Below are 12,013 nucleotides of genomic sequence, written 5' to 3'. Positions count from 1 at the left end.
TATATGTGACAAATAATGCACTATTGAACTATTGACTACTTAATTTACAACATTTAAAACTGCAGATTATATGTTGCAGTAATAATGACAGTAATCGAGGGCCTGCAGTGGAATTGAAGGGTAATAGTAAACTCTATCACTCTTTGTGCTAGGTTCTAGTTTCTGCATCTTCATTATTGGGATATTTCACAGCTCGGTTTGGGAACACCTCCATCCAAGACCGCACGAAATTGCCACGAATTGTGGACGCAGCCCTGGCCATCACACAAACCAGCCATTCCGTTTATACCTCACGCTGCCTCGGCAAGGCCAGCAGCATAATCAAGGACAAGTCGCACCCCGGCCACTCCCTCTTCTCCCCTCTCCAATCAGAAGTGTGAAAACACACACCACCAGATTCAGGGACAGTTTCTTCTCAGCTGTTGTCAGGCAACTGAACCATCCTACCGCAACCAGAGAGCAGTCTGAAGAAGGGTCTCGACCCGAAACGTCACCCATTCCTTCTCTCCTGAGATGCTGCCTGACCCGCTGAGTTACTCCAGCATTTTGTGAATAAATACCTTCGATTTGTACCAGCATCTGCAGTTATTGTCTTATAGTCCTGAACCACTATCCACCTTGTCGGGGAAACCTCGGACTATCTTTATTCACAAAATGCTGGAGTAACTCAGCAGATCAGGCAGCATCTCAGGAGAGAAGGAATGGGCGATGTTTCGGTCATTGTACCAGCATCTGCAGTTATTTTCTTACACTTCGGACTATCTTTGATCGGACTTTACTGGCTTTACTTTGCACTAAACGTTATTCCCTTATTAGGTATCTGTACACTGTGGATAGCTCGATTGTAATCATGTATTGTCTTTCCACTAGCTGGTTAGCACACAACAAAAGCTTTTCACTGCACCTCGGTACACGTGACAATAAACTAAAGTGAACGGAGGGAGATTGGTTGTCTTATAAATGAAAATCATTTCTAATAAGAATCCAGAGGTCATGTTAAAGTTAAGGAACAACAGGCGTTCTCCATCAGGCCAGAGCCATTACTTACCTCAGTTCTGGTGTTAATCTGGACATTTTGATCCAAGCACGTCATCAAAATATTTACATCACCCTTCTTGGCAGCATCATGGAACATCTTCTCTTGTGGCCATACTGCATTGGAGAGGAAAACTTTAAGTTATCAGTATCATTGTCTAAATACTATTTACTAAACATTTCCCAACCAATAAGATGTTTACTTCTTTATGAATTGTGGCAACATCTGAAAGCAGATTTTTTTTGTTGTATTTCACCTTCCAGATTGCTAGCTCCTGTACTTATTTCTGAGACAGAAGGAACTGCAGATGCTGGTTTACCAAAAAGAAACCCCCCAAGAGTGCGGGAGTAACTCAGCGGGTCAGGAAGCAACCCATGGAACACAAGGAAAGGTGAGCTTTCAGGTTGGGACACATCTGAAGTACATTCACCATCGTAAACATAGGGGAGGCAACTAGTGTGTGGCGTAACAGATCACTACACTGGTGGAAGTGAGGTCTGACAGTGGCCAATAGACAACTTTTGCCATTATCTTCATTCAATAAACATGCCCTTTTCACAAGACTCCAACCAAAGGAAATAAACTACCACAAAAAGAAGGGTCTCGACCCGAAACGTCGCCTATTCCTTCTCTCCAGAGATGCTGCCTGACCCACTGAGTTACTCCAGCATTTTGTGTTCTATCTTCGGTATAAACCAGCATCAGCAGTTCCTTCCGACATATCCACAAATATATTTCAAGTGATTATTCAAGCATTAATTCAACGACAGAACACTGGGATTTAACTTCTTATGATTTGCTGACTTCATATGAAGCCACAGAGGAATGGTTGCAAAGGTGTCTGGCTACTTTTGTGTCTGGTTACTTTTATATTTATATGTTTACATGAAGTAAATGAGTGGTGTGCAAGCAACATTCTTAGGAAAAGAAAGCACAATATACATTTTTTTTTTAAAGACAAAGTCTGTGGTAATTCAGGAAGTCAGGCAGCATCTCGGGAGAGAGAACATGGTGAGCAATGATTTGGGTCGGGACCCTTCTTCAGACTGATGGTCGTAGAGGAGGAGAAAGCTGAAAGGGAGGTGGGGACGGGATAAAGCCTGGCTAGTGATTGGTGGAAACTGGTGAGGGAGCTTTAGATGAGCAGATGAGATGGTTGGACGAAGGCCAAAGATGAAACGATAAAAAGTGTGCGATAAGGAGTTTAGAACTGAGAGGTGTGAAATGTGAAGTGAGAGGAAGGAGGGGCAGGGGGTGAGAGGGGGTGGATGGGGTGGGGGGGAAGGAAGCGGTGTTTGTAGATTAGCTGCCTAAAATTGGAGAATGCAATGTTTGTACTGGTGCGTTGTAAGCTGCCCAATATATGAGGTGCTGTTCCTCCAGTTTGCATGTGGCCTCGCTCTGGCAATGGAGGAGGCTCAGGACAGAAAGGTCAGTGTGGGAATGGGAAGTGGAGTTTGGATGGTTAGCAACCAGGCGATCCAGCCGGCCGTGTGGAGGAATGAGGAGGAATTTCTTTAGTCAGAGGGTGGTGAATCTGTGGAATTCTTTGTCACAGAAGGCTGTGGAGGCCAAGTCAGTGGATATTTTTAAGGCAGAGATAGATAGATTCTTGATTAGTACGGGTTATGAGGAGAAGGCAGGAGAATGGAGTTAGAAGGGAGAGATAGATCAGCCATGATTGAGTGGCGGAGTAGACCTTATGGGCCGAATGGCCTAATTCTACTCCTCCTGAGTGGCATATCGTAAGATATTTTCTGGCTTACACAGCACAATCATTTTATTTCTGATATTGATTTCTTGATTGCATTACTTTGCTAGAATTTTTCAATTATTTATATAACACATTAGTAGCCTCACTATTTTACAATTTGATCTATCCCAGAAGATTATAGTTTGCTACATTCTACTGCATGCAAAAACTATAGAAGAAAGGATAGCCAGAGCCCATCCATCATAACAATGTAGTAAGCCTCTCAGGAATCTTACACAATGTTCTTAAAATAGGGGGCATATCAGGGAGCATGCAGTGATATTTTGGCCCAAGGCTCTCCTACGGCCTCAACAGACTTAATAAGCTCTATATCAGTGGCTATTCATTCTTATCTAAATTTCTGTAATTTTGCAAGAGAAGAAATCGAAAAAATGAAAATCTAGGACTTCACAAAGGATGTAGATTGCACAATGCAATTAGGTTCAGTTCAGTTTAGTTTATTATCACATGTACCGAGGAACAGTGAAAAGCTTTTGTTGCGTGCAAACCAGTCAGTGGAAAGACAATACATGATTATAATCGAGCCATTTACAGTGTACAATAACGTTTAGTGCAAGGTAATGCCAGCAAAGTCCGATCAAAGATAGTCCGAGGGTCCCCGATGAAGTAGATAGTAGTTCAGCACTGCTCTCCTGGTTACGGTAGGATGATTCAGTTGCAATTATAGAACAAAAGTAGAGACTTGCTGAAATATAGTGTTCAAAAAACAATACAATATGTTTATGAAACCACTTTAATGCTGGCTTACAGGATGTGGGATGTTGATGATAGGGAATTAATTAAGGGGTTGGACACGTTAGAGGCAGGAAACATGTTAGTCGGGAAATGGTGTTAGGTAAATTAAATGGATTAAAGGCAGATAAATCCCCAGGGCCAGATAGGCTGCATCCCAGAGTGCTTAAGGAAGTAGCCTCAGAAATAGTGGATGCATTAGTGGAGGGTATGAATTTATGGCTGAGGGGCTGGTGCAGAGAGCAGGGATTTAGATTTCTGGACCACTGGGATCTCTTTTGGGCTAGGGGTGACTTGTACAAAAGGGACGGGCTACATCTTAACAGCAGGGGGACAAACATTCTGGCAGGCAGGTTTGCTAGTGCGACACCTGTGGCTTTAAACTAAGTAGTGGGGGGGAGGGGTTAACAAATTGGGAATATGAAGATGAGGTTAAAGGGAATACAGGAGATATTGCAGAAGACTCTCAGAAGAATGGGAACAGAATTTCTAGAGGGGAAAAGAGATTAAGGGCAGGGCCATTTGTGACCGATGTGAGAGGGGAGGTAAATACAGAAGTTAAAGTGTTGTACTTAAATGCGCGTAGTATAAAAGATAAAGTGGATGAGCTTGAGGCTCAGTTAGTCATGGGCAAGTATGATGTTGTAGGGATCACTGAGACATGGCTACAAGAGGACCAGGGCTGGGAACTGAATATTCAGGGGTACACAACGTATAGAAAAGACAGACAGGTGGGCAGAGGGGGTGGGGTTGCTCTGCTGGTAAGGAATGATATTCATTCCCTTGCAAGGGGTGACATAGAATCAGGAGATGTTGAATCAGTATGGATAGAAATGAGGAATTGTAAGGGTAAAAAGACCCTAATGGGAGTTATCTATAGGCCCCCAAACAGTAGCCTCGACATAGGGTGCAAGTTGAATCAGGAGATAAAATTGGCGTGTCACAAATGTAATGCTACGGTGGTTATGGGAGATTTCAACATGCAGGTAGACTGGGAAAATCAGGTTGGAAATGGACCCCAGGAAAGAGAGTTTGTAGAGTGCCTTCGAGATGGATTCTTAGAACAGCTTGTACTGGGGCCTACCAGGGAGAAGGCAATTCTGGATTTAGTGTTTTGTAATGATCCTGATCTGATAAGGGGACTAGAGGTAAAAGAGCCATTGGGAGGCAGTGATCACACCATGATAAGTTTTACTCTGCAAATGGAAAAGCAGAAGGGAAAATCGGAAGTGTCAGTATTACAGTATAGCAAAGGGGATTTCAGAGGCATGAGGCAGGAGCTGGCCAAAATTGACTGGAAGGAGGCCCTAGCAGGGAAGACGGTAGAACAGCAGGTATTCCTGGGAATAATGCAGAGGTTGCAGGATCAATTTATCCCAAAGAGGCGGAAAGACTCTAAGGGGAGTAAGAGACACCTGTGGTTGACGAGGGAAGTCAAGGACAGCATAAAAATTAAGGAGAGGAAGTATAACATAGCAAAGAAGAGTGGGAAGACAGAGGATTGGGACTCTTTTAAAGAGCAACAAAAGTTAACTAAAAAGGCAATACGGGGAGAAAAGATGAGGTACGAGGGTAAACTAGCCAATAATATAAAGGAGGATAGCAAAAGTTTTTTTAGGTACGTGAAGAGGAAAAAAATAGTCAAGGCAAATGTGGGTCCCTTGAAGACAGAAGCAGGGGAATTTATTATGGGGAACAAAGAAATGGCAGACGAGTTAAACCGTTACTTTGGATCTGTGTTTACTGAGGAGGATACACACAATCTCCCAAATGTTCTAGGGGCCGGAGAACCTAGGGTGATGGAGGAACTGAAGGAAATCCACATTAGGCAGGAAATGGTTTTGGGTAGACTGATGGGACTGAAGGCTGATAAAACTCCAGGGCCTGATGGTCTGCATCCCAGGGTACTTAAGGAGGTGGCTCTAGAAATAGTGGAAGCATTGGAGATCATTTTTCAATGTTCTATAGATTCAGGATCAGTTCCTGTGGATTGGAGGATAGCAAATGTTATCCCACTTTTTAAGAAAGGAGGGAGAGAGAAAACGGGTAATTATAGACCAGTTAGTCTGACATCAGTGGTGGGGAAGATGCTGGAGTCAATTATAAAAGACGAAATTGCTGAGCATTTGGATAGCAGTAACAGGATCATTCCGAGTCAGCATGGATTTACGAAGGGGAAATCATGCTTGACAAATCTACTGGAATTTTTTAAGGATGTAACTAGGAAAATTGACAGGGGAGAGTCAGTGGATGTGGTGTACCTCGACTTTCAGAAAGCCTTCGACAAGGTCCCACACAGGAGATTAGTGGGCAAAATTAGGGCACATGGTATTGGGGGTAGGGTACTGACATGGATAGAAAATTGGTTGACAGACAGAAAGCAAAGAGTGGGGATAAATGGGTCCCTTTCGGAATGGCAGGCAGTGACCAGTGGGGTACCGCAAGGTTCGGTGCTGGGACCCCAGCTATTTACGATATACATTAATGACTTAGATGAAGGGATTAAAAGTACCATTAGCAAATTTGCAGATGATACTAAGCTGGGGGGTAGTGTGAATTGTGAGGAAGATGCAATAAGGCTGCAGGGTGACTTGGACAGGTTGTGTGAGTGGGCGGATACATGGCAGATGCAGTTTAATGTAGATAAGTGTGAGGTTATTCACTTTGGAAGTAAGAATAGAAAGGCAGATTATTATCTGAATGGTGTCAAGTTAGGAAGAGGGGATGTTCAACGAGATCTGGGTGTCCTAGTGCACCAGTCACTGAAAGGAAGCATGCAGGTACAGCAGGCAGTGAAGAAAGCCAATGGAATGTTGGCGTTCGTAACAAGAGGAGTTGAGTGTAGGAGCAAAGAGGTCCTTCTACAGTTGTACCGGGCCCTGGTGAGACCGCACCTGGAGTACTGTGTGCAGTTTTGGTCTCCAAATTTGAGGAAGGATATTCTTGATATTGAGGGCGTGCAGCGTAGGTTCACTAGGTTGATTCCCGGAATGGCGGGACTGTCGTTTGTTGAAAGGCTGGAGCAATTAGGCTTGTATACACTGGAATTTAGAAGGATGAGGGGGGATCTTATTGAAACATATAAGATAATTAGGGGATTGGACACATTAGAGGCAGGAAACATGTTCCCAATGTTGAGGGAGTCCAGAACAAGGGGCCACAGTTTAAGAATAAGGGGTAGGCCATTTAGAACGGAGATGAGGAAGAACTTTTTCAGTCAGAGAGTGGTGAAGGTGTGGAATTCTCTGCCTCAGAAGGCAGTGGAGGCCAGTTCGTTGGATGCTTTCAAGAGAGAGCTGGATAGAGCTCTTAAGGATAGCGGAGTGAGGGGGTATGGGGAGAAGGCAGGAACGGGGTACTGATTGAGAGTGATCAGCCATGATCGCATTGAATGGCGGTGCTGGCTCGAAGGGCTGAATGGCCTACTCCTGCACCTATTGTCTATTGTCTATTGTCTATTAGTGATAATTTTTCAAAACTCTTTAGATTCTGAAGTAGTTCCTGAGGACTGGAGGGTAGCTAATGTAACCCCACTTTTTAAAAAGGGAGGGAGAGAGAAAACGGGGAATTATAGACCAGTTAGCCTAACATCGGTAGTGGGGAAAATGCTAGAGTCAGTTATTGAAGATGTGATAGCATCACATTTGGAAAGTGGTGAAATCATCGGACAAAGTCAGCATGGATTTACCAAAGGCAAATCATGTCTGACGAATCTTATAGAATTTTTCGAGGATGTAACTAGTAGTTTGGATAAGGGAGAACCAGTCGATGTGTTATATCTGGACTTTCAGAAGGCCTTCGACAAGGTCCTACATAGGAGATTGGTGTACAAACTTAAGGCACACGGTATTGAGGGTTCAGTGTTGAGGTGGATAGAAAATTGGTTGGCGGACAGGAAGCAAAGAGTAGGAATAAACGGGTCCTTTTCGGAATGGCAGGGAGTAACTAGTGTGGTACCGCAAGGCTCAGTGCTGGGACCCCAGTTATTTACAGTGTATATTAATGATTTGGACGAGGGAATTGAATGCAACATCTCTACGTTTGCGGATGACACGAAGCTGGGTGGCAGTGTTAGCTGCGAGGAGGATGCTAGGAGACTGCAGAGTGACTTGGATAGATTAGGCGAGTGGGCAAATGCATGGCAGATGCAATATAATGTGAATAAATGTGAGGTTATCCACTTTGGCGGCAAGAACAGGAAAGCAGAGTATTACCTGAATGGTGACCGATTGGGAGAAGGGGAGATGCAACGTGACCTGGGTGTCATGGTGCACCAGTCATTGAAAGCAAGCATGCAGGTGCAGCAGGCAGTGAAGAAAGCAAATGGTATGTTGGCATTCATAGCAAGAGGATTTGAGTTTAGGAGCAGGGAGGTTCTGCTGCAGTTGTACAGGGCCTTGGTGAGACCGCACCTGGAGTATTGTGTGCAGTTTTGGTCTCCTAACCTGAGGAAAGACGTTCTTGCCTTAGAGGGAGTACAGAGAAGGTTCACCAGATTGATCCCTGGGATGGCGGGACTTTCATATGAGGAAAGACTGGATAGACTGGGCTTGTACTCGCTGGAATTTAGAAGACTGAGGGGGGATCTTATAGAAACATTTAAAATTCTTAAGGGGTTGGAGAGGCTAGATGCGGGAAGATTGTTCCTGATGTTGGGGGAGTCCAGAACCAGGGGTCACAGCTTAAGGATAAGGGGGAAGTCTTTTAGGACCGAGATGAGAAAACATTTCTTCACACAGAGAGTGGTGAGTCTGTGGAATTCTCTGCCACAGAAGGTAGTTGAGGCCAGTTCATTGGCTATATTTAAGAGGGAGTTAGATGTGGCCCTTTTTGCTAAAGGGATCAGGGGGTATGGAGAGAAGGCAGGTACAGGCTACTGAGCTGGATGATCAGCCATGATCATATTGAATGGCGGTGCAGGCTCGAAGGGCCGAATGGCCTACTCCTGCACCTATTTTCTATGTTTCTATGTTTTAATGTTGGGGGAGTCCAGAACAAGGGGCCACAGTTTAAGAATAAGGGGTAGGCCATTTAGAACCGAGATGAGGAAAACCTTTTTCAGTCAGAGAGTTGTGAATCTGTGGAATTCTCTGCCTCAGAAGGCAGTGGAGGCCAATTCTCTGAATGCATTCAAGAGAGAGCTAGATAGAGCTCTTAAGGATAGCGGAGTCAGGGGGTATGGGGAGAAGGCAGGAACGGGGTACTGATTGAGAATGATCAGCCATGATCACATTGAATGGCGGTGCTGGCTCATAGGGCCGAATGGCCTCCTCCTGCACCTATTGTCTATTGTCTATAAGATATTCTGTGCCCTGTTAACAAAGCATGCTAAAAAAAAGAGAAAAGAGAAGACATCAAATAGCAGTGAGATGAAGTGGCAAATAGTGGCCCCACTATTTACCACAAATCCGTCTAAAACTAAAACTATGAGAATCCTACTATGAGAAGTCTCTGGTCTTGAAAGGATGCTTTGTTAGTAACACCAATGAAACTCACAAACACCTTAGAATGCTTATGAAGGATTTATTTCTTACAAAACTGTATATTTGTAGAAAGGAACAGCCTATACACTGAAAATAATCACAAAGTGCTGGAGTAACTCACGTTCCAACCCAAAACGTCACCCGTCCATTTGTATTTAGTTTCGTTTAATTTAGTGATACAGCACTTTTACCAAAGCCAATTAACCGACAAACCTGTATGTCTGTGGAGTGTGGGAGGAAACCGGAGCACCCAGAGAAAACCCACACAGGTCACGGGGAGAAATGTACAAACTCTGTGCAGACAGCACCCGTGGTCAGGATCGAACCTGGGTCTCTGGCGCTGCAAGTCAGCAACTCTACCGCTGTGCCACCGTGCCGCCCTAATATCACGCTTTAGTCTCATGATGTTCATGTTCTGAAATAATCTTTAGTCAGAAGGTGGTGAATCTGTGGAATTCATTGCCACAGGCCGCTATGGAGGACAAGTCAATGGACATTTAATCAGCACTTCAAGAAAGAGGATCATGAGTTCATGACCGTGAACAAGCAACTGATTTGTATTTAAACAAGTGTCATTTCAGTGTTAATATCCACGCGCTTAAAATTTTCCAGTGTAGGAAGGAACTGCAGATGCTGGTTTACACCGAAGATAGACATAAAATGCTGGAGGAACTCAGCGGGACAGGCAGCATCTCTGGAGAGAAGGAATGGGTGACGTTTCGGGTCGAGATCCTTCAAGACACAAAGTGGTGGAGTGACTTCAGCGGGTTATTCCAGCACTTTAAAAAAAAAAATTAACCAACATCTGCAGTTCCTTGTTTCTACATCTGCAAGGCAGCTTTAACGATCCTCGGATGTTTTAAAGAACTCTATGCTTGGTAGTTTGGGTAGGAAGGAACTGCAGATGTTGGTTTACACGGATGATAGACACAAAAAGCTGGAGTAACTCAGCGGGACAGGCAGCATCTCTGGAGAGAAGGTATAGGTGACGGTTCTGGTCGAGATCCTTCTGTTTGATCAGTTTGATGATGCTACAAAACCTGGTAACATCTGATTCTACGCTGGTTGAGGGCTAAGTGTTAGTGAAGGCAAGTAAGAGTACGTTATTGGATTAATGCACATTCAAAATGACAATAGACAATAGGTGCAGGAGGAGGCCATTCGGCCCTTCGAGCCAGCACCACCATTCAATGTGATCATGGCTGATCATTCTCAATCAGTACCCCGTTCCTGCCTTCTCCCCATACCCCCTGACTCCGCTATCCTTAAGAGCTCTATCTAGCTCTCTCTTGAATGCATTCAGAGAATTGGCCTCCACTGCCTTCTGAGGCAGAGAATTCCACAGATTCACAACTCTCTGACTGAAAAAGTTTTTCCTCATCTCAGTTCTAAATGGCCTACCCCTTATTCTTAAACTGTGGCCCCTTGTTCTGGACTTCCCCAACATTGGGAACATGTTTCCTGCTTCTAACGTGTCCAACCCCTTTATAATCTTATACGTTTTGATAAGATCTCCTCTCATCCTTCTAAATTCCAGTGTATACAAGCCTAGTCGCTCCAGTCTTTCAACATATTCCTTCTATCCAGACCAGCAGCCTGTTCCATTGAGTTACTCAAGCATTTGGTGAATAATTTTCCATTCTTTCCCCACTGATTGTACGCATGAGTTTTACAATTATTGTGAATATACATTCTTAATGCTTGCAGCTAGATAGAACTCTTAAGGATAGCGGAGTCAGGGGGTATGGGGAGAAGGCAGGAACGGGGTACTGATTGAGAATGATCAGTGATGATCACATTGAATGGTGGTGCTGGCTCGAAGGGCCGAATGGCCTACTCCTGCACCTATTGTCTATTATATTAAAAATAAAACCTGGAGGTGTACTGGACTGGACAAGCTCTAACCTATAATACAATGAATTGACAACTGGGAAGTTCATAGGTTCATAAGTGATAGGAGCAGAATTAGGCCATTCGGCCCATCAAGTCTACTCCGTCATTCAATTATTGCTGATGTATCTCTCCCTCTCAACCCCATTCCCCAGCACCGAGCCATGCGGTACCCCACTAGTCACTGCCTGCCATTCTGAAAGGGACCCATTTATCCCCACTCTTTGCTTTCTGTCTGTCAACCAACTTTCTATCCATGTCAGTACCCTACCTCCAATACCATGTGCTCTAATTTTGCCCATTAATCTCCTATGTGGGACCTTATCAAAGGCTTTCTGAAAGTCCAGGTACACTATATCCACCGGCTCTCCCCTGTCAATTTTCCTAGTCACATCCTCAAAAAATTCCAGAAAATTAGTCAAGCATGATTTCCCCTTCGTAAATCCATGCTGACTCGGAACTATCCTGTTACTGCTATCCAAATGCTCCGCAATTTCGTCTTTTATAATTGACTCCAGCATCTTCCCCACCACTGATGTCAGACTAACTGGTCTATAATTTCCCGTTTTCTCTCTCCCTCCTTTCTTAAAAAGTGGGATAACATTAGCTACCCTACAATCCACAGGAACTGATCCTGAATCTATAGAACATTGGAAAATGATCACCAATGCGTCCACAGTTTCTAGACCCACCTCCTTAAGTACCCTGGGATGCAGACCATCAGGCCCTGGGGATTTATCAGCCATCAGTCCCATCAGTCTACCCAACACCATTTCCTGCCTAATGTGAATCTCCTTCAGTTCCTCCGTCACCCTCGGATCTCTGGCCACTAGAACATCTGGGAGATTGTTTGTATCTTCCTTAGTGAAGACAGATCCAAAGTACCGGTTCAACTCGTCGGCCATTTCCTTGTTCCTGATAATAAATTCCCCTGTTTCTGACTTCAAGGGACCCACATTTGCCTTGACTATTTTTTTCCTCTTCACATACCTAAAAAAGCTTTTACTATCCTCCTTTATATTATTGGCTAGCTTACCCTCATACCTCATCTTTTCTCCCCGTATTGCCTTTTTAGTTATCTTCTGTTGCTCTTTAAAA

At 44.2% G+C, this 12,013-nt stretch overlaps 1 protein-coding gene across 1 annotated transcript in view; it reads right to left on the bottom strand.

Moving 5' to 3' along the window:
* Nucleotides 1-12,013, bottom strand: part of LOC144592269 (ankyrin repeat and death domain-containing protein 1A-like) — a 79,825-nt gene that overhangs the window by 54,811 nt on the left and 13,001 nt on the right. The window contains exon 2 of the mRNA XM_078396797.1: nt 1,049-1,152. Coding sequence (XP_078252923.1) covers nt 1,049-1,152 — 104 coding nt within the window. The remainder of the gene's footprint in view (nt 1-1,048; nt 1,153-12,013) is intronic.

This window comes from Rhinoraja longicauda, chromosome 3 (assembly GCF_053455715.1).
Source record: "Rhinoraja longicauda isolate Sanriku21f chromosome 3, sRhiLon1.1, whole genome shotgun sequence".
Taxonomy (NCBI): domain Eukaryota; kingdom Metazoa; phylum Chordata; class Chondrichthyes; order Rajiformes; family Arhynchobatidae; genus Rhinoraja; species Rhinoraja longicauda.
The sequence above is the reverse complement of the archived record's forward strand: the minus strand, read 5'-3'. Positions and strand labels throughout refer to the sequence as shown.